Here is a 25238-nt window from a genome sequence, read left to right as displayed (position 1 = left end):
AATGTATTAATGTGCCGTTATATATTATAATATATTGTTGACATTTATTCACACATGATTAAACCTGAATAACTGGAGCTGTAATTTTTTTCTTTCTTTTCTTTTCTTTTCTTTTCTTATTTTTTTTAGCAGTATTGAATTGTCCGATTTGTGCGTATTGTGTAGTTTTGTTTTTATACCTTTAGTTTGTATTTTTATTTTTCATTTTTTAATCCTTTTGAGGAGTGCATGCATATTTTTTTACTGTAAAATATCAGACTTGTATTGTTTGACACTGTGTAATAATAATAATAATAATAATAATAATAATAAAATTTCACCTGTGATCATTTCCCAAATCTGCATCTTTTCACTCAGTTTGTTTGATACATAAATACATAAACATCCTCGCAAATAAAATGATATGATGTTCATATACACTGTATTGCCAAAAGTTTTTAGCCCGACCCCTGAAAAACATCCCCACATCATAATTCCCCCTCCACCAAACTTTACACTTGGCACAATGTGGTCAGTCAAGTACCGTTCTCCTGACAACCACCAGACTCAGACTTGTCCAGAGTCCAGTGGGGGCGTGCTTTACACCACTGCATCTGACGCTTTGCATTGCACTTGGTGATGTAAGGCTCGGGTTCAGCTGCTCAGCCATGAAAACCCATTCCATGAAGCTCACACTGTTCTCGAGCTAATCCAAAGGCCACATGAAGTTTGGAGGTCTGTAGCTATTGACTCTGCAGAAAGTTGACGACTTCTGTGCACCTCAGCATGCGCTGACCCTACTCTGTGATTTTACGTGGCCTAGCACTTCGTCTCTAAGTTGCTGTTGTTCCCAGTTGCTTCCACTTTGTTATAATACCACTAACAGTTGACCGTGGAATATTTAGTAGTGAGGAAATTTCACAAATGGACTTATTGCACAGGTGGAAACCTATTACGGTACCACACTGGAATTCACTGAGCTCCTGAGAGCGACCCATTCTTTCCCAGATGTTTGTAGAAGCAGTCTGTATGCCTAGGTGCTGGGTTTTATACACCTGTGGCCATGGACTACCTGAGTTCAATGGTTTGGAGGGGTGTCCCAAAACTTTTGGGGATATAGTGTGTGTCCATGGCACGGCACAATCACACTCTAAACAGTCAGAAGACGCTATGTCCTATGTAGCAAATGACAGGGATTAACTCTACGTTGTTATGATCATCAAGGTAGTCATGACAACGTAGTTAAGAGTTGGTCGAAGGCACGAGCCCTCAGGGTCGCGCGCGTGACCGCAAGTGTGGATTATTCTATAAACGCTTTGACACAACACTCTGTACAACTTGAGAAAATGACATTTAAACGACTCAGTATGGACAAATGTTTTGTTTATCTAAAAAATTAAAGTCGTACATTTGAGGTCAAGCTCTCAGGTGTGGTCCGGAGCGATGTGATCCAATCTGGCAACCTCGTGATCCAGTGTGTTCCGCGTCCACCTCAGCCCTGTCCATTCAGATGGAGGTGGACATACATACAGCCTTAAACAGAGAGGTTTCTCGGAAGAAGATTACTTTTCAGCTGCTTTTTTGAAAACTTTTTGAAATATTATTAAGTCATTGTGTTTATTACACTGGACCAACGGGAGCTCAAAGTGAGACCAGCAGGACACCCGGAGAGACTTCTAGACCCATTACAGGTAATATTAATTAACATTAGATATTATAATTGAATTATAAATTCGACACAAGCTGTATTTTCGAATGAATTTATTCGGACACTAAAAGCGTTCCCGAGCGCAACGTTTCCACAAGCAAACAAACTCACGAGACTCATTTTGTCCTCGAGATAGATATAAGGAAAAATATCCCACAGCACAAAGGTTCATAAAGGTAGCAATAATAAAGATATATGATATATTTTTATGATTTTTAAATGCTCCTTTTTTCACCGGGCAGTGCTACACGACTTGGTTCGCCAAATGACCCGCAGTATGTCCAGTAGACCCGTGCTGTCTGTCCACTGAATCATTTCCATTGAGCTGGAAAAAAAGTATTAAACGTATAATTAGAACGTTGGATTTACATAAAATTATCATTTTTAAAAAAAAAAAAGCTGAAGGCTAGCACACACACACACACACACACACACTATATAGACAGACCATTAAGGAATTCTAAAGGATGCTAGACTCTGTGTTGCCTGGAAAGTGTGTAAATGTTATCATTAAATACAGCAAGTCTGATACCGCGGTGCGGTTCCCTTTCACATTACCGATATTTCCTGTAAACCGTGATCTCTTTCAGACTAAACTGCCAGTGTGAAAACCTCCTTAATGTTTCCTTATATCAGTGTTTCATGACCCAAAAAATATACTGAAAGGCAAAACAGAGGCATTAAAAAAAATTAATTAGTGGTTAATAGGGCACTTGCTATATTTCCCATAAGGAAAAAAAAACACACATACCGACCATGCATAACATTATGACCACCTGCCTAATATTGTGTTGGCCCCTCTTTGGCTGACCCGTCATGCACTGTGTATTCTGACCCCTTTCTATCAGAACCAGCATTAACTTCTTCAGCAGTTTGAGTAACAGTAGCTCGTCTGTTGGATCGGATCACACGGGCCAGCCTTCACTCCCCATGTTCATCAATGACCACACATGATCCTGTTGCCTGTTCACCACTGTTCCTTCCTTGGACCACTTTTGATAGATACTGACCACTGCAGACCGGGAACACCCCACAAGAGCTGCAGTTTTGCAGAGGCTCTGATCCAGTGGTCTAGCCATCACAATCTGGTCCTTCGTCAAACTCGCTCAATTCCTTACTCTTGTCCATTTTTCCTGCTTCTAACATCAACTTTGAGGACAAGATGTTTATAAATGTCCAGTGTTGTGTAAGAATGTGAAATGACACAGAGGAAAAAGTATTGAACACATGAAGAAACGGAGGTGCAAAAAGGCATGGACAGTCCAGACACCAGCTGAAAGCAATCCTGCCCCTGGTCAGTGTAATTAATATCAGCTGGTTCAGTTCCAACTGATGACCAATAAAATGGTGTCTAATTACCAAGGTGTCACACAAGGAACAAGCAAAGTGCTCTCTCAAGATCTTACTGATGACACCTTTAGAAATATGTTTACTGAGAAAAATGCTGACGTGTAGAATACTTATTTTACCCGCTGTATATACAGAGAGAGAGAGAGAGAGAGAGATTATATAAATAAATAACATGTTTTTGGTCATTTGGTGTTATGTTAATGGGAGGTCTTTACAAGCGAAGTAAAATTTCTCTATTGAGCTGTTCAGTTGCATGTTGTGTGTGTGTGTGTGTGTGTGCACAAACAGAAAGCTTCTCTTGTCATCAGGTTTTCAGTGTTTGTTATTCTAGTAGAAGGTGAGTGATTAAAGTGTGTGGGAAAGGCCAGGCTTTACAGAAGGTGAGACCTGAGAGAGGAAGCAAACATGTAATTTAAGTTCACTAAGCATGGTGGTATCGATGTCCGCCCGGGATTAATTCGGATCACACGTGGATGCCGACGAGTGCGAGTGTGAACATGTTCAGATTGTATGCCTCTTTTGGTCTGGTCACTCAGAACACGTGAGGAGATCTGGGTCCATTTCAGTGTTGTATGAACAGCGTCTCTGATAACATCAACAGCCGGGGTCATCACCGGCGTGGCCAGGCTTTCCTTTGAGCTCTTTCTTTTTTAAAGTGAGCTACTGTTGAAGTGCCCAGTCACCCGGTTGAGTTAATGCTGCTGACCCCCTCCTTGGATACATCCCTTACGTTGTATTTATTAAATCTCGACATTTCAGTATCCTTTCATGTGCAAGTTTCATAATGTTTATTTTGAGATGAAGGGATTTAAAATGTAGAGTGTGTGTATAAGAGGATTTCAGGAATGCCAGCTTCTTCTTCTTCTTCCTGATAATAATAATAATAATAATAATTAAGTACATGTGCATTGCACCTCTGCATTTAGGGGTTTGATTCCTGTCTCCGCTCTGTGTGTGTGTGTGTGGAGTTTTGGAGTGCTTTGGGTGTTTCCTCCAGATACTCCAATTTCCTCCCCCAGAAAAGAGATTTTTTCCTGTAAGCCGTGGTCTCCTTCAGACTAAACCGGCAGCGTGAAAGTCTCCTAATTTGTCTCTTTCTTTTAGTTTGTGTTTGATTTCGTGACAGTAGTTTTAAACATCACACAAAAATGTAGTGCAAGACCGGTCAGTATCACAACATAGAGGCATTCCAAAGATGTGAGATGTTGTTGAGGCTGATTGGTGTGTGTGTGTGTGCCCTGTGACGGGTTGGAACCCTGTCCAGGATGTCCCCTGCATTGTGTCTCCTGGGAAAGACGCCAGGTTCCCTGTGACCCTGTGATGAAGGACAATAATACAGAAATTATATGTTTGTGTTTATGTACATCGCGGTCAAGTTTATTAGAGTGGATTTTTAAGGACTGGTCATTTTAATCCTCACGCCTGAAGTACTTTATCGAATGATTTCATTAGGAAATGACGTCCAGAGGCTGAACACTTTGGTCAACTTTTTCCAAAAAACAACTCTTCCAGGGCAGGAAAGTCTATGTTGATGTGTGTGTGTGTGAGTGTGTGTGTGTGTTAAAAGACTAGCACCAGAAGAAATAAGGGTTAGATTCACCAAATGAGAAGCAAAAGAGAACTGATAAAGCATTTTCTTCCATTTTAAAGCATCAGCACTTCACTTATAACGCATCATTACCCTGTTCAGCTCGTGTGTTTGGATTACATTTCTCGCCTTTGGTTGTGTATTCATGGCATGACAATAAAAACAGACCTGGTTGTAACATGTCGGAGTATGAGCACGCTCAGGAGAGACTGTCTCCAAACATTACTTGAAGCTCTCCGGTCCTTAAACAGCTCGGATCGGACCCTGAAAACGAAAACACCCATGATACGGATAAATAGTACGCGGTAACGAGTTGCTAAACACTGAAATACAGGCTGGAGAAGAAACTTGCTGAAGGGAACAATGAGAACAGATTTGTAGGGAAAAGAACATGGAAATTTCTTGCTAATAGTGTCCCTGAACTCTCTGTGTGTGTGTGTGTGTTTATATATAAGGCCAGCTGTGATAAGCCATAAAAGGAAATGATAGCGGGAAAATGAGCCGCTTGGGGGGTTTATTATTGGCATTGGAAAAGGAACGTTTTGGTGGAACAGCCGTCAAAACAAAACCCACAGAGAGCCAGCAGCTGATGGTAACGCAGTAACTCTCCTGTCTCCTGTGTGGAGGTGTGTGTGTTTACGTTCACGTCTCCGAAAGTGAATGCCGCATGCCATGTGCTTCGTTCCGTCAAGCTTCTGCGGGTCGAGTTCGTATTTTTTTCTTCTCTTTATCTCTCCCGGTACATTTTATCATTTTTGTGTGATTTATTTTTTATACACAACGGTATACAATTGCCTCTTCACAATAAACAGCTCAAACTGACCCTCTGAACCCCTCCAAACACCCCCCACCCCTCCTGGGACATTTTAGATATTGAACTTGAGTTTCAAAAATGAAATAAGTAAATACATTTTCTTGATTTCTTGTGAGTCAGTGTGACGTTTATCTTCAGGTTCCTGATGTTTTTCAGTGTGGCAAAAAAGAAAATCTAATAAACATCACGTGCGCCGACAATAACGACAAGAACGAGAAACTCTTCTTGAATTATAAGATAGATTTTTATAAAGAAAAAAAGCAAAAAAAAAAAAAAGGGCTGGGCTTCAGTCCGACTTCAGGACCCCTGGTGTCCACACTTGCCCTCCTTCTCCCTGAATAAGAAAGGGAAGAAGGGTGAAGTAGACAGAAGAGAGACACAAAAGAGGGCCGGGGGAGGGAGCGTTCACGGTCACGGAGCGAGTGATGGCACAGGAGGTGACCGGGGGGATGGACAGACAGCAGAGGTGAAGGAAACTCACACAAAAACCCAGCAGCACAAGCCAGGAGGCTCTGGGAGCAGGAGGATGAGGGGTGAGTTCTTCTAGACTTTTCTCTGCTTCTTTTACTTTTTATAGTTTTGTCAGAAACAAACAGGAAACGCTTATAAACACAAGAATGCTGAGATCTTAGATGTTAGTAGAGCAGTTTACCCTAAAGCACAGCTGTTTTGTATTGATACAGCAGCTGTGTGAGTTATGATGACGAGGATTACTATGTTATAGATTCATGTAAAACGTGACAGTGCATGTACAGTGCTACAGTGCTGACACTCAACAGTGAATAGTAGGGGTGTGCGAAGGGTGAAGAGTGTGTGTGAGGTGTGTGTGAGGGGTAGGAGTGTGTGTGAGCGGTGTGTGAAGGGTGAAGAGTGTGTGTGAGGGGTGTGTGAGGGGTAGGAGTGAGCATGAGGGGTGTGTGAAGGGTGAAGAGTGTGTGTGAAGGGTGAAGAGTGTGTATAAAGGGTGAAGAGTGTGTGTGAGGTGTGTGTGAAGGGTGAAGAGTGTATGTGAAGGGTGACGAGTGTGTGTGAGAAGGGCAAAGAGTGTGTATGAGGGGTGTGTGAAGGGTGAAGAGTGTGTGTGAGGGGTGTGTGAAGGGTGAAGAGTGTGTGTGAAGGGTGTGTGAAAGGTAAAGAGTGTGTGTGAAGGGTAAAGAGTGTGTGTGAGGGTTGTGTGAAAGGTAAAGAGTGTGTGTGAAGGGTGTATGAAGGGTGAAGAGTGTGTGTGAAGGGTGTAGAGTGTGTGTGAGGGGTGTGTGAAAGGTAAAGAGTGTGTGTGAAGGGTGTGTGAAAGGTAAAGAGTGTGTGTGAAGGGTGAAGAGTGTGTGTGAAGGGTGTGTGAAAGGTAAAGAGTGTGTGTGAAGGGTGAAGAGTGTGTGTGAAGGGTGTGTGAAAGGTAAAGAGTGTGTGTGAAGGGTGAAGAGTGTGTGTGAAGGGTGTGTGAAAGGTAAAGAGTGTGTGTGAAGGGTGAAGAGTGTGTGTGAAAGGTAAAGAGTGTGTGTGAAGGGTGAAGAGTGTGTGTGAAGGGTGTGTGAAAGGTAAAGAGTGTGTGTGAAGGGTGAAGAGTGTGTGTGAAAGGTAAAGAGTGTGTGTGAAGGGTGAAGAGTGTGTGTGAAGGGTGAAGAGTGTGTGTGAAGGGTGTGTGAAAGGTAAAGAGTGTGTGTGAAGGGTGAAGAGTGTGTGTGAAAGGTAAAGAGTGTGTGTGAAGGGTGAAGAGTGTGTGTGAAGGGTGAAGAGTGTGTGTGAAGGGTGAAGTGTGTGTGTGAGGGGTGTGTGAAGGGTGAAGAGTGTGTGTGTGAAGGGTAAAGAGTGTGTGTGAAGGGTGAAGAGTGTGTGTGAGGGGTGTGTGAAGGGTGAAGAGTGTGTGTGAAGGGTAAACAGTGTGTGTGAGGGGTGTGTGAAGGGTGAAGAGTGTGTGTGAAGGGTAAAGAGTGTGTGTGAAGGGTGAAGAGTGTGTGTGAGGGGTGTGTAAAGGGTGAAGAGTGTGTGTGAGGGGTGTGTAAAGGGTGAAGAGTGTGTGTGAAGGGTAAACAGTGTGTGTGAGGGGTGTGTGAAGGGTAAAGAGTGTGTGTGAGGGGTGTGTGAAGGGTGAAGAGTGTGTGTGAGGGGTGAAGAGTGTGTGTGAGGGGTGTGTGAAAGGTAAAGAGTGTGTGTGAGGGGTGTGTGAAAGGTAAAGAGTGTGTGTGAAGGGTAAACAGTGTGTGTGAGGGGTGTGTGAAGGGTAAAGAGTGTGTGTGAGGGGTGTGTGAAGGGTGAAGAGTGTGTGTGAGGGGTGAAGAGTGTGTGTGAGGGGTGTGTGAAAGGTAAAGAGTGTGTGTGAGGGGTGTGTGAAGGGTGAAGAGTGTGTGTGAGGGGTGAAGAGTGTGTGTGAGGGGTGTGTGAAAGGTAAAGAGTGTGTGTGAAGGGTAAACAGTGTGTGTGAGGGGTGTGTGAAGGGTGAAGAGTGTATGTGAGGGGTGAAGAGTGTGTGTGAAGGGTGAAGAGTGTGTGTGAGGGGTGAAGAGTGTGTGTGAGGGGTGTGTGAAAGGTAAAGAGTGTGTGTGAAGGGTGAAGAGTGTGTGTGAGGGGTGTGTGAAGGGTGAAGAGTGTGTGTGAGGGGTGTGTGAAAGGTAAAGAGTGTGTGTGAAGGGTGAAGAGTGTGTGTGAGGGGTGAAGAGTGTGTGTGAGGGGTGTGTGAAGGGTAAACAGTGTGTGTGAGGGGTGTGTGAAGGGTGAAGAGTGTGTGTGAAGGGTGAAGAGTGTGTGTGAGGGGTGAAGAGTGTGTGTGAGGGGTGTGTGAAAGGTAAAGAGTGTGTGTGAAGGGTGAAGAGTGTGTGTGAGGGGTGTGTGAAGGGTGAAGAGTGTGTGTGAGGGGTGTGTGAAAGGTAAAGAGTGTGTGTGAAGGGTGTGTGAAAGGTAAAGAGTGTGTGTGAAGGGTGAAGAGTGTGTGTGAAAGGTGAAGAGTGTGTGTGAAGGGTGAAGTGTGTGTGTGAGGGGTGTGTGAAGGGTGAAGAGTGTGTGTGAAGGGTAAAGAGTGTGTGTGAGGGGTGAAGAGTGTGTGTGAAGGGTGAAGAGTGTGTGTGAAGGGTAAAGAGTGTGTGTGAGGGGTGAAGAGTGTGTGTGAGGGGTGAAGAGTGTGTGTGAAGGGTGAAGAGTGTGTGTGAAGGGTGAAGAGTGTGTGTGTGAAGGGTAAAGAGTGTGTGTGAAGGGTGAAGAGTGTGTGTGTGAAGGGTAAAGAGTGTGTGTGAAGGGTGAAGAGTGTGTGTGAAGGGTGAAGAGTGTGTGTGTGAAGGGTAAAGAGTGTGTGTGAAGGGTGAAGAGTGTGTGTGAGGGGTGAAGAGTGTGTGTGAAGGGTGAAGAGTGTGTGTGAAGGGTGAAGAGTGTGTGTGAAGGGTGAAGAGTGTGTGTGAGGGGTGAAGAGTGTGTGTGAAGGGTGTGTGAAGGGTGAAGAGTGTGTGTGAAGGGTGAAGTGTGTGTGTGAGGGGTGTGTGAAGGGTGAAGAGTGTGTGTGAAGGGTGAAGTGTGTGTGTGAGGGGTGTGTGAAGGGTGAAGAGTGTGTGTGTGAAGGGTAAAGAGTGTGTGTGAAGGGTGAAGAGTGTGTGTGAGGGGTGAAGAGTGTGTGTGAGGGGTGAAGAGTGTGTGTGAAGGGTGAAGAGTGTGTGTGAGGGGTGAAGAGTGTGTGTGAAGGGTGAAGAGTGTGTGTGAGGGGTGAAGAGTGTGTGTGAGGGGTGAAGAGTGTGTGTGAAGGGTGAAGAGTGTGTGTGAGGGGTGAAGAGTGTGTGTGAAGGGTGAAGAGTGTGTGTGAGGGGTGAAGAGTGTGTGTGAAGGGTGAAGAGTGTGTGTGAGGGGTGAAGAGTGTGTGTGAAGGGTGAAGAGTGTGTGTGAAGGGTGTGTGAAGGGTGAAGAGTGTGTGTGAAGGGTGAAGAGTGTGTGTGAAGGGTGAAGAGTGTGTGTGAGGGGTGAAGAGTGTGTGTGAGGGGTGAAGAGTGTGTGTGAAGGGTGAAGAGTGTGTGTGAGGGGTGAAGAGTGTGTGTGAAGGGTGAAGAGTGTGTGTGAAGGGTGAAGAGTGTGTGTGAAGGGTGAAGAGTGTGTGTGAGGGGTGAAGTGTGTGTGTGAGGGGTGTGTGAAGGGTGAAGAGTGTGTGTGAAGGGTGAAGTGTGTGTGTGAGGGGTATTAAATTAATGAGACAGTGGTTACAATTTGGTTGAATAAAATCAAACCCAATGAGAGAGAGAGAGAAAGAGAGAGAGAGAGAGAGAGTGAGAGAGAGAGAGAGGGAGAGAGACAGAGGGAGAGAGAGAGTGGGAGAGACAGGGAAAGAGAGAGACAGAGGGAGAGAGGGAGAGAGAGAGAGAATTGATCTCCATGCTGTATGATCAGAATAATTCAGGTCAGTTTATTTCTATAGCTCTGTGGACGTCTCAAAGCAGCTCTACAGAATTCTAGAAACAGAAAAATAATAAAGTTTAAAGTTAAGTTCCTATTTATTTATGATCAATAATTTATTACTTATTAATAACAGGTTATAAGTAGGTGCTGATATTCGGTGTAGTTACCCTCATGGTACCTGTTGTCAAAAGAAACAGAGTGAATGAGTCCCTGGTTCGTGAGTCAGAGTTAAACACCAAGCCTTCGTTAGGAAGATCTTCATCTGTTTTTAATGCTAATCTGGTTTCTATGGAGACGAGCATAGCTTGAGTCATGAATCGAGCTTTAATGTCCTCATGATGCACCTGCAAGCCTCACTGACCCGGATCACACACACACGTGAACACTCACACACACACACACACACACTGCGGGTGGCGTCCAGTTTGCTGTGACACATCATCACCTCAGCCGAGTGTTTGCACTTTGGGAGAGGGACAGTGGTGTGAGTATTGCGTCAGAATTGTGATGGATGGAATGTGGATGAAGGGAGGGAAAGAAAGAAAGGAGGAGAAAAAAACAAGAGTGAAAGAATTTGTAGGAAGCAGATGGGTGAGTTCTTTTCTGTTTTTTTTGTCCTAACATGATGTATTAAAGTAGTACATGAGGCTTAACTGCAGTTTTACAGGAGCACAAAGTTTAACACACACACACACACACATACACTTGTACACATACCTGCACATACTGTACATACACACACACACACACACATGTACACACACCTGCACATACTGTACATACACACACACACATACACACACACACCTGCACATACACACACATGTACACACACACACACACACACATACACTTGTACACATACCTGCACATACTGTACATACACACACACACACATGTACACACACCTGCACATACTGTACATACACACACACACATACACACACACACCTGCACATACACACACATGTACACACACACACACACACATACACTTGTACACATACCTGCACATACTGTACATACACACACACACACACACATGTACACACACCTGCACATACTGTACATACACACACACACATACACACACACCTGCACATACACACACATGTACACACACACACACACATACACTTGTACACATACCTGCACATACTGTACATACACACACACACACACACATGTACACACACCTGCACATACTGTACATACACACACACACATACACACACATGTACACACAAGTTTACATACATGTACAGGAACATGACCTGTAATAAATACTGGGTGGAAATCTGAGCTTTTTTTGTTTGGAACTCAGCTGAGATTTTCTAGGAATTTTCAGAGGGAGGGTGACACAGGAAGAGAGAGAGACAGAGACAAAGACAGAGAGAAAAGAGAAGGGGAGAGAGAGAAAAGAGAAGGAGAGAGAGAGAGACAGAAGGAGAGAGAGAAGGAGAGGGAGGAAGGAAGGAGGATATGGGAGGGAGTAAGAGAGAAAGCAGGAGGGAATGAGAGTTGGAGGTTGTTACAGTATGTGTGTGTGTGTGTGTATCTGTGTGTGTGTGTGTGTGTGTATCTGTGTGTGTGTGTGTGTGTGTATCTGGGTGTGTTGAGAGGAGAACATGCTGGCTGCCTTCACCGTGAGGTAACATGATTACATTATCATGATGTAGGATGTAGAGTGTTAATGCTACAACACAGCTTTATTTCACTCTCGGTGACGTCCATGTTGCGGATTAAAAGAGAGTGTTTAATTTCACTGATTCTCTAAATAGAAAGAAATCTCTACCTATCTGTAATCTCTCTCTCTGTGTGTATGTGTGTGTGTGTGTGTGTGTGTGTCTATGTAGGTAATAACAGGCTTATCACCGGTGTGTTTGCTGACTGATTAAATGGTGTGCTCTTTGCAAGTTCTATACACATGTGTCCATGCTCACATGCTTATTACTCTTCAAATAATAGCTTTGATATGTGTGTGTGTGTGTGTGTGGTCTAGTCCTGTGCTGAGTAGTTATATTCAGCCCTTATGTTGAATTTGATGAGTTTTTCCAACATCAGATGGTTGAGACTTCAAGTACTGCATGGCCCTTAGAGCAGTCAGCTCCAGGGGCAGGAGTCAGCATGGACACTTTGACCGGTCTACACATCTTCATACACAGCCAGCTGTGATACAGTGCATATTCTGACACCTTTCTGTCATAGCCTGTGTTAATCTTTTCAGCAATTTGTGCTCTGTGAGATGAGCATGATCTCACTCCGTGTGTGCATCACTGAGCCTTTGGGTTATTTCTTGGAGCCATTTTATGGTAGGTTCTACCCACTGGATCCTGAGAACACCCCATAAGATCTGCTGTTCTGATTTCATTCATCTTGTCCTCAAAGTTGATGTTAGACGCAGGAAAAATGGACAAGCGTAAGGATTTGAGCGAGTTTGACCAAAAGGGCCAAATTGTGATGGCTAGACCACTGGATCAGAGCATCTCCAAAACTGCAGCTCTTGTGGGGTGTTCCCGGTCTGCAGTGGTCAGTATCTATCAAAAGTGGTCCAAGGAAGGAACAGTGGTGAACCGGCGACAGTCATGGGCGGCCAAGACTCATTGATGCTCGTGGGGAGAGAAGGCTGGCCCGTGTGATCCGATCCAACAGACGAGCTACTGTTGCTCAAACTGCTGAAGAAGTTAATGCTGGTTCTGATAGAAAGGGGTCAAAATACACAGTGCAGGACGGGTCAGCAAACATAATATTAGGTAGGTGGTCATAATGTGACCAGGTATGCCTGATAAATATATACTGAAGAGTGTGGCTTATGATAGCTCTATGTATTACAGACACATCATGCTGAATCTTATTAAAGAAATCTGATCGGTTCATCCGCTCGTGTCTATGTGCTTATTTCTCATTCAGGTTAATAGATGAGGAGGTTTACAGCTGCCCTTTGACAAGGAAATGATGAAATAAGCAGGCTGATTTGAAATGAGGTCTGAGTTTATCACTAGCACTAAAAATCAGCTGTGTGTTTTATTGTTGACGCTAAACAAACATTATAGGAAGAACTCACTGAGTGAACTGAACTGAACTGTTCTGGGATTTTAAACAGATATTTTATAAATCTGCAGAGTGGAAGAGATAGTGGAACGGTCAGTTCGGCGTGGGAGATTTAAGGGGAGCTTTCGGAAGACGCTGCCTGAGAATGGTTCCTGAAGAGTCGCTGCACCTGAAAGACACGGTATGAGCTGTGTGTGTGTGTGTGTGTGTTTCAATTTCAATTCAGTTTTATTTTCGAACACTTTTAGCAATAGACATTGTCTCAAAGCAGAAATATAAAAATCTAGTATAAAAATGACAGTTTAAAACGTTTCCCAGTTCTCCTTGTTGTAGCTCTTATGTTTTTATTGCTCTTTAATAGTGTTCATGTCCTGTACACTACATTATGACTTTATGGTTGGTTTACCCAACATCTGAATGATCTCTCTTACCCCATGTTAATATAGCTGTATTCTAACCTCTTAGCTCCAGTGAAGGGAAATTGTAATGGTACAGCAAACAAAGACATTCAGTGTGCAGTTTGGAGAACAACCGACCTTTATTACAGCAATTCATTTGCACTGATTTTGTAAATATACACCGATCAGGCATACCATTCTGAGCACTGGGTGAAGTGAATAACACTGCTCATCATGGCACCTGACGAGAGACTGACCACCAGACAGGCTACTGTTGCTCAAACTGCTGAAGAAGTTAATGCAGGTTCTGATAGAAAAGTGTCAGAATACACAGTGCATCACAGTTTGTTGCGTATGGGGTTGCATAGCCGCAGACTGGTCATGGTGATCATGCTGACCCCTGTGCATTGCCGAAAGTGCCAACAATGGGCATGTAAACATCAGAACTGGACCACGGAACAGTGGAAGAAGGTGGCCTGGTCTGATGAATCACATTTTCTTTTACATCACGTGGATGGCCGGGTGTGTGTGCGTCTCTTACCTGGGGAACACATGGTACCAGGATGCACTATGGGAAGAAGGCGAGCCGGCGGAGGCAGTGTCCTGCTTTGGGCAATGTTCTGCTGGGAAACCTTGGGTCCTGCCATCCATGTGGATGTTACTTTGACACATACCACCTACCTAAGCATTGTTACAGACCATGTACACCCTTTCATGGAAACGGTATTCCCTGATGGCTGTGGCCTCTTTCAGCAGGATAATGCACCGTGCCACAAAGCAGAAATGGTTCAGGAATGGTTTGATGACCACAACAACCAGTTTGAGGTGTTGACCTGGCCTCCAAATTCCCCAGATCTCAGTCCAGCATCTGTGGGATGTGCTGGACAAACAAGTCCGATTCATGGAAGCCTCACCTTGTAACTTACAGGACTTATAGGATCTGCTGCTAACATCTTGGTGCCAGATACCACAGCACACCTTCAGGGATCTAGTGGAGTCCATGCCTCGATGGTTCAGGGATGTTTTTGCAGCAAAAGGGGGACCAACAGGAGAGTGTTGGACCATGAGACTATGTGTTGGAGCAGCACCAAAACAAAAACCTGTCTGAATCCTACCTTAGGGTTGAGAATCTATGTTTTCTGAAAGAAATAGGCATGTAGATACACCAGATACACATTTAGGAACCTGACAGAAAGTGTGTGTGTGTCTGTGTGTGTGTGTGTAAGCCTCACAAGAAGGCCTTTACAATTAAATGCCAGAGTACAAATATAATATATATACTACAAATACCGGACGCATGTACAAAATCTTAAAATGTTTTGTCTAGGAAACAAGAAGCAAGGCTTAAGTGATTGTTACCATGGGAACCACAATGTGCCAGAGGAAACCATGAGAGAACCCCTTGTTTTCAAAGTACTCATGATAGTATCCTGGAGCTCTTTGGTTAGAAGAATGGCTCAATGTTTTTCCCTGGTAAAATATATTACTGGTGATATATTAAATCAAACTATTAACTAGTCATGAGAATCAGGAAAATACATAGCAGGAAACCCAAAGCTGGAACAGACTGTGGAAATTTGTGGATGGTCAGGGCTCAGGGCAGGTTTCAGCTGCTTCGTACAAACAGCAGTCCAGCACAGATATATGGACAGTCAGGTGACCATCTTGCCAGCTTGTAGCTCAGTTGTTCCCTGTAGACTGTTGGCATGAAGTCATTGGTCACATCAGGAAGTAATGTGACAGTTTGACCTCAGTGGCCATGTCATTGTCAGAAGATGGTGCGACAACTTCCTTAAATCTGATACGAGGAGGAATGATACCTTCAGTAACATCCCCAATGATGTCATTCCCAATGGAGCAATGCCATCCTTAACACATTCATTGCATCCTCAGTGCATCCAGAAAGCAGAGCATCAACATCCTTATCGTCGTCTGAAGCTAAGGAGTCTTCTGCTTGGATCTTCAGGATCTTCATCCTACCTTCCTGTTGCTGTAGACACCTGGGCTTGACTGACCCTCTGTAACAGTGCCGGATACTATCTACTTAACCATCCAAAATGTCTTCTGGAGGCTTCTCAATGGGAGATCTTTTTGTTGTGGCAACTTTTGTCAAATTTGGTAGAATTAATTGAATGAAATGAGTTCTTCAAACTTGTCTGCTTAGGTTTGGAAAGAGAGCTGCATTGTATGAGTTCATCAGGGGAATAGTCAGTGGTGTCATATGTGATTCAGAGATTCAGAGGACATGACTGTGTTATGACTGTTAAAAGACTCTGGAGTCAGATGATGCCACTGAGAGAGAGAGAGAGGACATGACATACTGGGAGCTCATGTTGGGATGCAAACTGCATTCTTCTCCCAGTTTCATTCTACAGCGCAACAACTTTGGAGCACTGAAAGTCTCTGGATCGTTATTTTGCCTGATGGGCCAAATCTTCAACCTGCTGGGATTTACATCGTCTTGAGCTTGTGTCACCTTCCTTATACTTGGACAAGATCAGACTTTACCCAATAATCCCCTTAATCTCAATAGTCTCAATTATCGTGTGTTTTTTCAACAGAAAATCATGTGGCTTTATTTACCAGGAACTGGAGTAATTCGTGTCTATATTTATTTAACCTGAACCTCATCTTTTGGAGTATTTTCACTTCCTTCTGGCTCACAGTGAAGAAGTTATCGGAATGACCATTATTTTTATGTTTAATTGAGTAAATGTTTTGTTGCAGAAGCTATACCTTTTACCTGAGTAGTGTTTGAAAGCTCTTTCCTCCTCTATTCACTGGCCAAGAATTCATTAATAGTATCTCTCTACTTTTGGAAAAGGTATACCATGCTTCTTTTTTATTTTTATTGAACCATATAGAATTATAGAAGAGTCAATTTCTATTTTCAAGCTCTGTGTCTCTGTCCAGATGTCAGACACTCCTCCATCCTCCCCTCATCCCAACAGCTGCTTTCCTGCTCCTTCTCCATGCTCTACTCTCCCATCTCCACCCATCTCTCCTGCAAGGTCAGGGGTGGTGACCTTTCGCTCTCCTGCCACACGCCACCTCGCCCACCTGGATGCCTGGAGGAGGCACAGCTGGGAGCCGGGTGCAGCTGTGCAGGGCAACCCCAACAACGACACGCGCAGGTACACACACTCACACACAGTTTTTAACGTTGATTGGTTCATAGCATCATACTCAAGGTCCGTCATCCATATTCTGTCTCTCTCATGTACTCAGTGTTAGTTTGGAAGATCTGGACATGGAGGAGATGGCGCTGGTTCTGGGTGGAGCTCTGGGCTGCTGCAGAGCTCGAGACACACGTAGGTCTGTCACCTGTGAGGGCTCTTTGTCCTCTCTTACTGAGGAGGAAGCTGGGATTGAGACACAGCCACAGATCTGCTCAACCCTGGAGGTGTGTATGCGAATGCTGTATGCTGTTTACACTCTCGTCTCTCGATGAGATAGATGAAGGTCAAAGTCACAGCAGGGTTTAGACTAGATAGAAGCCTTAATATACATTACACCAGCTTTTGTCAGGCAAGGGTTGAGGGCCTTGCTCAGGGGCCCAACAGTGGCAAGTGCCCTGATCCTTTGGCCAGTGAACCCAAAGCTTTAACCATTTGAGCCACATCATTAAATTATCAGTTTACCAAGGATTCATTTATTTTTTTATTTTATTATAAGAATAACACTTTTTGCCTCCTGGTGGTCCAGCGGCAGGATCCTGTGCTCTCATTGCCGCGGTCCGGGTTCGGTTCCCGGGCAGGGCGCTAACCCAGCCACTGAAGGGTTGCATCAGGAAGGGCATCTGGAGTAAAACCTGTGCCAAATCGAAACATGCGGACCGAATGATCCACTGTGGCGACCCCAGAACAGGGAGCAGCCGAAAGAAGAAGAAGAAGAACAACAACATTTTTATCCATTTTGCCATAAGAAGACATTATTTGAAATCTATTTATTATTAGTCTAACAAGTTCCCTGTGAATTAGCTGTTACTATAGAAACGTTAATGTTTAATAACAGCATTATAATATAAACCTTGCCTTTGCTTTGCTTTGCTTTGACAGAGCTGGACTGTTATAGAAAATGAATCTCTTTCTGACAAATCAGATTGCAAAATGTTAATGAGACGTTGCTCTGTGAACTCTAGGACCAGGCAGGTCAGATGTATAGCTGCAGCGTCTCGGCTCCAAGCCTCTGTGTGGTCAGACGTACTCCGAAATCTCCTGCTCCTCGTCCACGCTCGTACTGCCATGGTAAGGAAACTGTTTGTGTGTGTGTATGTGTGTGTGTGTCAAAGCTTTAGAACTGTTCCTCTTTTTCGATCGTCCTCGTACCTGTGGATTCAGGGGTGGAGCCGAGAACCGAGAAATGCACTGCTTGTTAAAGTGAGACTGTTAAAAAGGGAAGAACCAAAATTCACAGCAATTTTTTGAAGGATGTTCTCAGTTTCTGTTATCTATTTCATGATATGTTTTCTCTTCCCAGATAATAATAATACGGAAAGTGTCTTGTACTTCCACGGCAGAGGTTCAACTCAAAGGTTTGTTTGTTTGTTTCTTTTTTTCTTTTTTCTTTTTTACTATTTTTATACATTAAAACAATTTATAATCAGTGAACTGGACATTCCTTGACAACAGCAGTGACTGGAATAAATAACCAAAAATTAGATGAAAACACATGGGTAAAAACCATATACAAAGTAAATAAAAAAATAATAATTTAATAAATAACAATATTAATAATATAAAAACAATTAATAATAATTAGAATAAATAAATAATAATAATATTTTTTATTAATAATTATAATAAATATAATATTCATAATAATTAAAATAAATAAATAATAATTAACTGTTATTATTATTCATTATTTAAAAATAATAATAATAATAAATGTAATAAATAAAATAATTAATAAATATTAAATTAATTTAAATAATAATAAAAAAAACACATAGGCAATTGGTTAATAGTTCCTATTGATCGGTTTATTTCTTATTCATCAGTGCATCAAGATAATAGATAATAATAGGTTTGTATGAAAATGTCCAGGTTCTGTTGTGGTCATTTATATATTCCATTTTAGTTTTTTAATCCACTGGACCCTTTCTGGAGAGTGTGGCTTCATCCACGTAGAATATACACTATATTGCCAAAAGTTTTGGGACGTCCGAATTTAACTGAAATATGCAACAAGCAATTTTTTAACATGAAATAATCTCAGATCAGTTTGAAACGTTTCAACACTTCTGTTCCTGTGTCTCAGTTTAGACCGTGAGCTGTCCTCACTTCGCTGGGAGAAAAAAGGAGAACGGGACGAAGACAAAGAGGAGGCTCCGGGCAACGCTTTCGTCCGAACATTTAGCTTCCTGTGCAAGATGACCAGTCGGAAGGTAAGCGTCTAAAGCTTGTGCTTTTGTTTTGTTATTCATAGCAGACTGGTCTGATCTGGTCTGGATGTAAAATTACTTATATGTAGAAAATATCTTTTAAGAATTCCGCTTTTTTGTTTGTTAGTAATCTTGAAACTATGGTTACAAACCAAAAAAAAACAGTGTGAAGTGTGTTACTGGGGTTTACCAGCAGTGGGCAGAATCATACAGTAAGAGTAACGCTGACTCTCTCATTCACACACACACACACACACACACACACACACCCCTTCTGTTGGTTTGACTGATGAGTCAGGATGACAGTTACTCATTCCTGTGTGTGAACCAGCCTCTTACTCATAACGCTTATTTGCAAGTATATTCAGTTAATTGACTTTGAGGAGAGAATGCAATGCAAACGCATGAGAAGGAAAAGAAAGCATGAGCCAGACTAATAAGAAACTTCTGTATGAGCTAGGAGTGTCTAGTGGAGTGGAGGAGTCCTGTGTTTCTCACATGACATGGTCATGTGACCTGCTGGAGCTGATGGGTGATGTAGTTCAGTGTCCATTCCGACTTACTGTGTATTCTGAATTACTGTGAACACTTTTAAGTAATGAATCACATTTTGCTTAGATGTACACTACATTACCAAAAGTTTTGGGACGCCTGCCTTCACATACACATGAATGTAATATGGAGTTGTCCCACCCCTTTGCAGCTATAACAGCTTCAACTCTTCTGGGAAGGCTTTCCACAAGGTTTAGGAGTGTGTTTATGGGAATTTTTGACCATTCCTCTAGAAGCACATTTGTGAGGTCAGGCACTGATGTTGGACGAGAAGGTCTGGCTCACAGTCTCTGCTCTAATTCATCCCAAAGGTGTTCTATGGGGTTGAGGTCAGTGTGAAGGTCCTCCACACCAAACTCGCTCTTCCATGTCTTTATGGATCTTGCTTACAGAGACAAGATGTCTTACAGAGACACAACCGTTCTAAAGCTAGATGTAGAGCGCGTAGTGTGTAGTGCGTAGTGTGTAGTCTGTAGTGTGTAACGCATCATTTGGGACACAGCTTGTGTTGTGAGATCTTTCCAATAAAAAGAAATCACAAATGATGAAAATTCCGGTGATGTTTGTGTTTATGTTACGTGGCGCATCCACCGCAACAGCAGGTCTGTTACTATAGAAACGGTAACGTATTAGGACCAGCGCATTAGCGTGAGTCTGTTGTTTATGTCACAGACGGAAACACTGTTATACACAAGCAACACACGGATTCTGACTAATCACATCCTGGACTAACCACAGTGCTTGATTCTGATTGGTCAGCCGGCGATGATTCATTCTCAGTGTACGGTTTTTATTAATGCGTATACACTACTGAAAATCCTTTTTTAAAACATCACTCTCTCTCTCTCTCTCTCTCTTCCTCTGCCCCCCCTCCCTCTGTCTCTCCCACTGTCTCTCTCTCCCCCCACTGTCTCTCTCTCTTTCTCTCTCTCTGTCTCTCTCTCTCTGTCTCTCTCTCTCTCTCTCTGTCTACCTGACTGACTCAGACTGCTGTGATGGAAGAGGAGGTTGTGATGTTACGGGAAAATAATACGCTTCACCATTGATTACTTTCCTATAACAGCACACCTTGTTGTATTTTACTCCTTACATAACACACCCACATACTCTGTACACACACACACACACACACACACAGGCACAATAGTACAGGGTTCTCATTGCACAACACAGCAGGACTTTGGGTAGAGTAAGATAGATTAGAAGATTTTATTTTTTTTACATCAGCTGTTCAACACTGGACCTGACCTCAGAAACACTCATACTCAGCAACTCTAGGGCTTCTGCTAGGAGAAGGAAAATGTTTGCCACTATTTGGAGATTAGATGTTTCTCACTTCCTGTTTACAAATCCAGTTTATTCAGTAGAAGGCTTCTGTGCTTCAAGTATTCCTTAAAACGTATGCCTTACATAAAAGAAGTGATGGTTTCTGAAGCGCCTCACACACAAAGCAGATAAACTTCAGTGTGAACCGACGAACTCGAGTAAAAGCGGTCACATGGTGTGTGTGGTTTTTTTTAGTTGTGTGTAAATGTTAAACTAGAATATAAAATATAAGAAATAATTTAAATAAGAATGTAAAACTAGAATATACAATATAGGAAATACAGTTTAAATATAAATGTAAAACTAGAATGTAAAATATATAAAAAAGTAATGTAAATAAAAATATAAAACTAGAATATAAAATATAAGGAATACATTTTAAATAAAAATGTAAAAGTAGAAAATAAAATATAAACCATAATTTAAAAAAAAAAAGTGAAACTAGAATATAAAATATATGAAATAAAATTTAAATAAAAATGTAAACGTAGAAGATAAAATGTAAGAAATAATTTAAATAAAAATGTAAAAGTAGAATATAAAATATAAAAAAATAATTTAAATAAAAATGTAAAACTAGAATATAAAAGATACGAAATAAAATTTAAATAAAAATGTACAAGTAGAAGATAAAATGTAAGAAATAATTTAAATAAAATTGTAAAACTAGACTATAAACCATAAAAATAAATCTAAATAAAAACAAAAACCCTGTTAAATACTGTTCTTGGCTGAGCAGAATTCGTGGTGTTTGCTGGGAAATGGATTTCAGTGCTGCAATGGCGTGACATATACTGTGTACATATAATGTAGCCACCATGGGGATAGATCTGTGACCGTGGACAGCCTATGAACCACTCGGAACTGCCGTTGCATCAGTCAAGGAATTAGTGCTACGTCTATAATGAACTCAGAAACTACACTGACCGATCAGTTCCTCATGAGCCCTTGGTTGCTGTTGTAGAAAGGGCATTTACATTATTTAGTGTCACCCAAATGAGGATGAGGTTCCCTTCTGAGCCTGGTTCTTCTCAAGGTTTCTTCCTCAGTTCATCTCAGGAAGTTTTTAATTTAATATTATCCATTCAGAATTCTCTGTCTTATTTTATTTCTTTCATATACAACCACATGATGTTTCCACAATGAAGGCATTTCTACTGTAATGATACTGAGTATATCAACGACAGGAAACAAAACAAACACAAATATGCCGTTTGTTTATCGCCCCACTGTTTGCGAAACGATTTGCCGCCGTCTCCTGCAGCTCAGACGTGCTGCTATTTATCTGTCAGGATTAAACCTCTCACAGCAGCGCTTTCCATTCAGGACAATCTGAAACTACAGAAAGGAAACTCGGGCGTTCAGGTCGGTGGTCACTAAAGTCAAAGGTGCATCGGACATGACCGCAGTCTGATAACACCCGAATCGTGTGTTTCAGTGAGAAGTGCTTTATAAACACCCCTAGTTGGAACAGAACAGAACAGATACAGTGCTTACCCGTATTTACCCGTATTACCCCTCAGCCCCCTCGCTTCACACCCGCACCAGCATTCTCCTCCCCAGTACTTAAAATGATGATGTTGTGATGCCATGTGTGTATCAGTGTTCCTCATTCTCAATGAGCTTTGTGTTACTGCTGCCTTCAGTGGAAAATGAGAAGGATATGTATGTGGGTGTTTCAGCTTTCGCTACTGTTTTTTTTTTTTACTGCTACACATACACACACACACACACACACCATAATGCCTGTATTAATGTTTTATGCTAGGATTTGTGCGTTTTATACTGAATGACAAGACTTATACAATACAGTTGCTGACACCTTGTCATTACCACAGACACACACACACACACACACACACATACACACACACACACACATACACACACAGATTCCCAGCAACACACTGCTCCCACGCACTGACCCCTACTGTTAGAAACACACACACACACACACACACACACACACAGAGTAAAAATGTAGTTCTGTGCTTGCTTTCACCGTTCAATAGTTTTTAATTTTTTGACCGCATCTCATTCGTTTTAAAATATATATATTGTAAGTGACCGCCTTCAGTCCTGTTCTTAATCACATCACGGAAAAGTGTAGAGTAATTTACAGTAATTTGTTTCGGAACAAAAAACACTGTTAAATATGGCTTTTGGGTGAAAAACATGGAGCTGGCAACATTTTAGCAGTAACATGTTATGTTTAGATCAATTTAAGACAAGTCAAGTTGACTTTTATTGCCATTCATCTGTAAAACTCCATGTTCCATGGAATGAAATGTTGTTTCTCAAAGGCTATTGTGCTGTGGTACGTGTGCGGTTACACAACAGTGTGAGATGAATACAAAATATACAATAAACACACAGGACGGTACGCATTCTCTCTCACGGTCATTACAATGTGAAGACGGAGCTGGGATCTTCTCACACCTCACCAAGGAACTTTTGGAGCTTTTAGGTTCTTTCCATCATTGCTCTGTTGAGATGCAGTGGAGTGATATCTGCTCATGTTCTCCTAAAGTAAACAACCCTTTCTTTAGAAAATGATTGTTGTCTCTGCACCAGTCTGTGAGCCGCTCCACCTCCCTCCCTGTACACAAGTCAGTGGTATAAAAACATCAGTGGGCTGAGTACACATCCCTGGGGAGTGCTGGTGCTCAGTGTGTTGATGTTGGAGGTGGTGTTGCCATTCCTGCTGCACTAGGGTCTCCTGGTCAGAAAATCCAGGATCCAGCTGCAGAGAGAAGTCCATTTCCTATGAGTCGCTGTGGGCCGAATGGCATTTTGAATGCTCAGCAGATTAATTGTGACTTTTTGTCTGTGTGGGGGTGGAGACAGGTGGATGGCAGCAGGAATCTGCTGAGCTCTGTTGAGAAGTTAAGGCACAGTGAAATGGTGATAGGAAGCTTTTTATTGTGAAGCATGACTATCCCCTAAAAGCACTTCATGATGGATGGTGTAAGTGCAGGTAGGCATTGAGGTGCGACCAAAGGAGGATTCATTGACACAGGGATGATGGAGGCACATTACTTGAGCACTATGTAGGGTATGTTGGCAGGAGCAGCAGCTTTCCATTTACATTTCTGGCATTTGTCAGGCACCCTTTTCCAGATCGACTTACATTTCTATCTCATTTATATTAAAGGCTTTGCTCAAGGGCCTAGCAGTGGACCTGGGATTCGAACACACAACCATAGAAACAGTAGTCCAACACCACTAGGCTACCATATAACTTTCCATGGGTTTCCTCTGGACTGATGTCCACTACAGTCAGACAGAGTACTTGATTGGCAAAATTAGGGATGGTGGTCTTTCTTGCCAGCATGGTGAGACATCAGCATCTCTGACATATTCTGTAGATTTGTAGTCAGTGATCAAGTCAGAGCCTCCTAGTGGTCCAGTGGCAGGATCCCACACTCTCACTGCCGTGGCCCGAGCTCAATTCCTAGGCAGGGAGCTACCCAAGACTGGTGCTGGTCCCAAGCCAGGATGAAATGGAAGGATTGCATCAGGATGGTGTAAAACCTGTGCCAAATCAAATATGTGGACCAGATGATCTGCTAGGTCGACCTCAAACAGGGAGCAGCCGGATGAACAACAACAATAGTCCGTGGTCAAGTCTTGCCATTTGTCCTTGGTGTTTGAGAAGTGTCTGTGAATATTCTGCTCTTCTGATCTTGGTCCTTGAAAGTTGCCTTGTCACCTTACCTGAAGGGCAGAATCTCAGGTTTTCAGTATTGTGTGCACTTTTGCAGTCATCCACATGTGGTGATGGCCTTGCAGTCATAGTAGTTACATCATTTATGCACTTGCTAATGGTCATAGATTTGTTCGCTGTATGACCAAATGTTTGTGGACACCTGTCCATCACACCCATATGTGGTTTTACTCTATTGCCACAAGGTTGGACACAATTACACAGTTATCTAGAACGTCTTTTGCATGCTCAAATCTGTTCCAAGGCCCCTGTATGTAAAGATTGGACTGGAAGAACTTGAGTGTCCCGCACAGAGCTTCGACTTCAACCCCATGGAATGCCTTTGGGATGAATTGGAATGCTGACAGGCCTCTTCATCCTACATCCACACTTGACTTCACTAATGCTCTTATGGCTGAATTGGCTCAAATTCCTACAGCTACACTTCAAAAATCACCCTGGAATCTTTAGTTAGAATTTTAAGTGGTGTCGTTCTGATCAATTTAAGTTGCAAGTATGAAATTATTGCCACACTTAATCACACACTTAAGCATTGCTACACTGGTTTCTGTAGCTGCCCATGTTCTTACCTCAAAGCACTGATCACGCCCCACACTGCACCTCAGATCCTCCCTCCAGCACTGCTTGACTGGTCCCACCATCTCTCAGGGTACAAGGAAGGTATGCTTCAAGACTTCTGGGGCATGGATGGCGGAATAAATGTTCCCTAAATGTCTGTACAGCAGGCTGTCTTCAAACAAAATATTTCAACTAGCACTCTTACTATATTACCTCCCCAGTAGACTGTTTGTATTCTTAGACCATGTCCTAGTGAACTAGATACCTCGGTAAGTTGCTCTGGATAAGGGGGTCTGCCAAACGCCATAAATATAAATGCAAGCTCTAGTTTGGTGACAAGGTCAATGTTTTGTCCTAATGGCTAGGCTAAAATGTGGTAGCTATGTGGTTAGTTTTAGCATCAAGGTATGTTGTACCAGCATAAAGTGCATTA

General features: G+C 42.6%; 1 protein-coding gene across 4 annotated transcripts in view; it reads left to right on the top strand.

The window, feature by feature from the left end:
- The first annotated feature begins 1486 nt into the window (after positions 1-1486).
- The window catches only part of arhgef1a (Rho guanine nucleotide exchange factor (GEF) 1a), a 68197-nt gene continuing 44445 nt past the window's right edge, over positions 1487-25238 (top strand). For 2 of the 4 annotated variants that reach the window (XM_058404624.1, XM_058404621.1), the window contains exons 1-7: positions 1487-1670; positions 12930-13039; positions 16170-16390; positions 16485-16659; positions 17398-17503; positions 17736-17790; positions 18519-18645. In XM_058404624.1, the coding sequence (XP_058260607.1) occupies positions 13004-13039; positions 16170-16390; positions 16485-16659; positions 17398-17503; positions 17736-17790; positions 18519-18645 (720 nt within the window). In that variant the 5' untranslated portion in view covers positions 1487-1670; positions 12930-13003. Of the gene's footprint in view, positions 1671-5932; positions 5973-12717; positions 12792-12929; positions 13040-16169; positions 16391-16484; positions 16660-17397; positions 17504-17735; positions 17791-18518; positions 18646-25238 lie in introns of those variants that run through there. The other 2 variants (XM_058404622.1, XM_058404623.1) reach the window with 2 other exon arrangements.

Source organism: Hemibagrus wyckioides, linkage group LG12 (genome assembly GCF_019097595.1).
Source record: "Hemibagrus wyckioides isolate EC202008001 linkage group LG12, SWU_Hwy_1.0, whole genome shotgun sequence".
Taxonomy (NCBI): domain Eukaryota; kingdom Metazoa; phylum Chordata; class Actinopteri; order Siluriformes; family Bagridae; genus Hemibagrus; species Hemibagrus wyckioides.
This window is presented reverse-complemented; position numbering and strand designations above follow the sequence as displayed.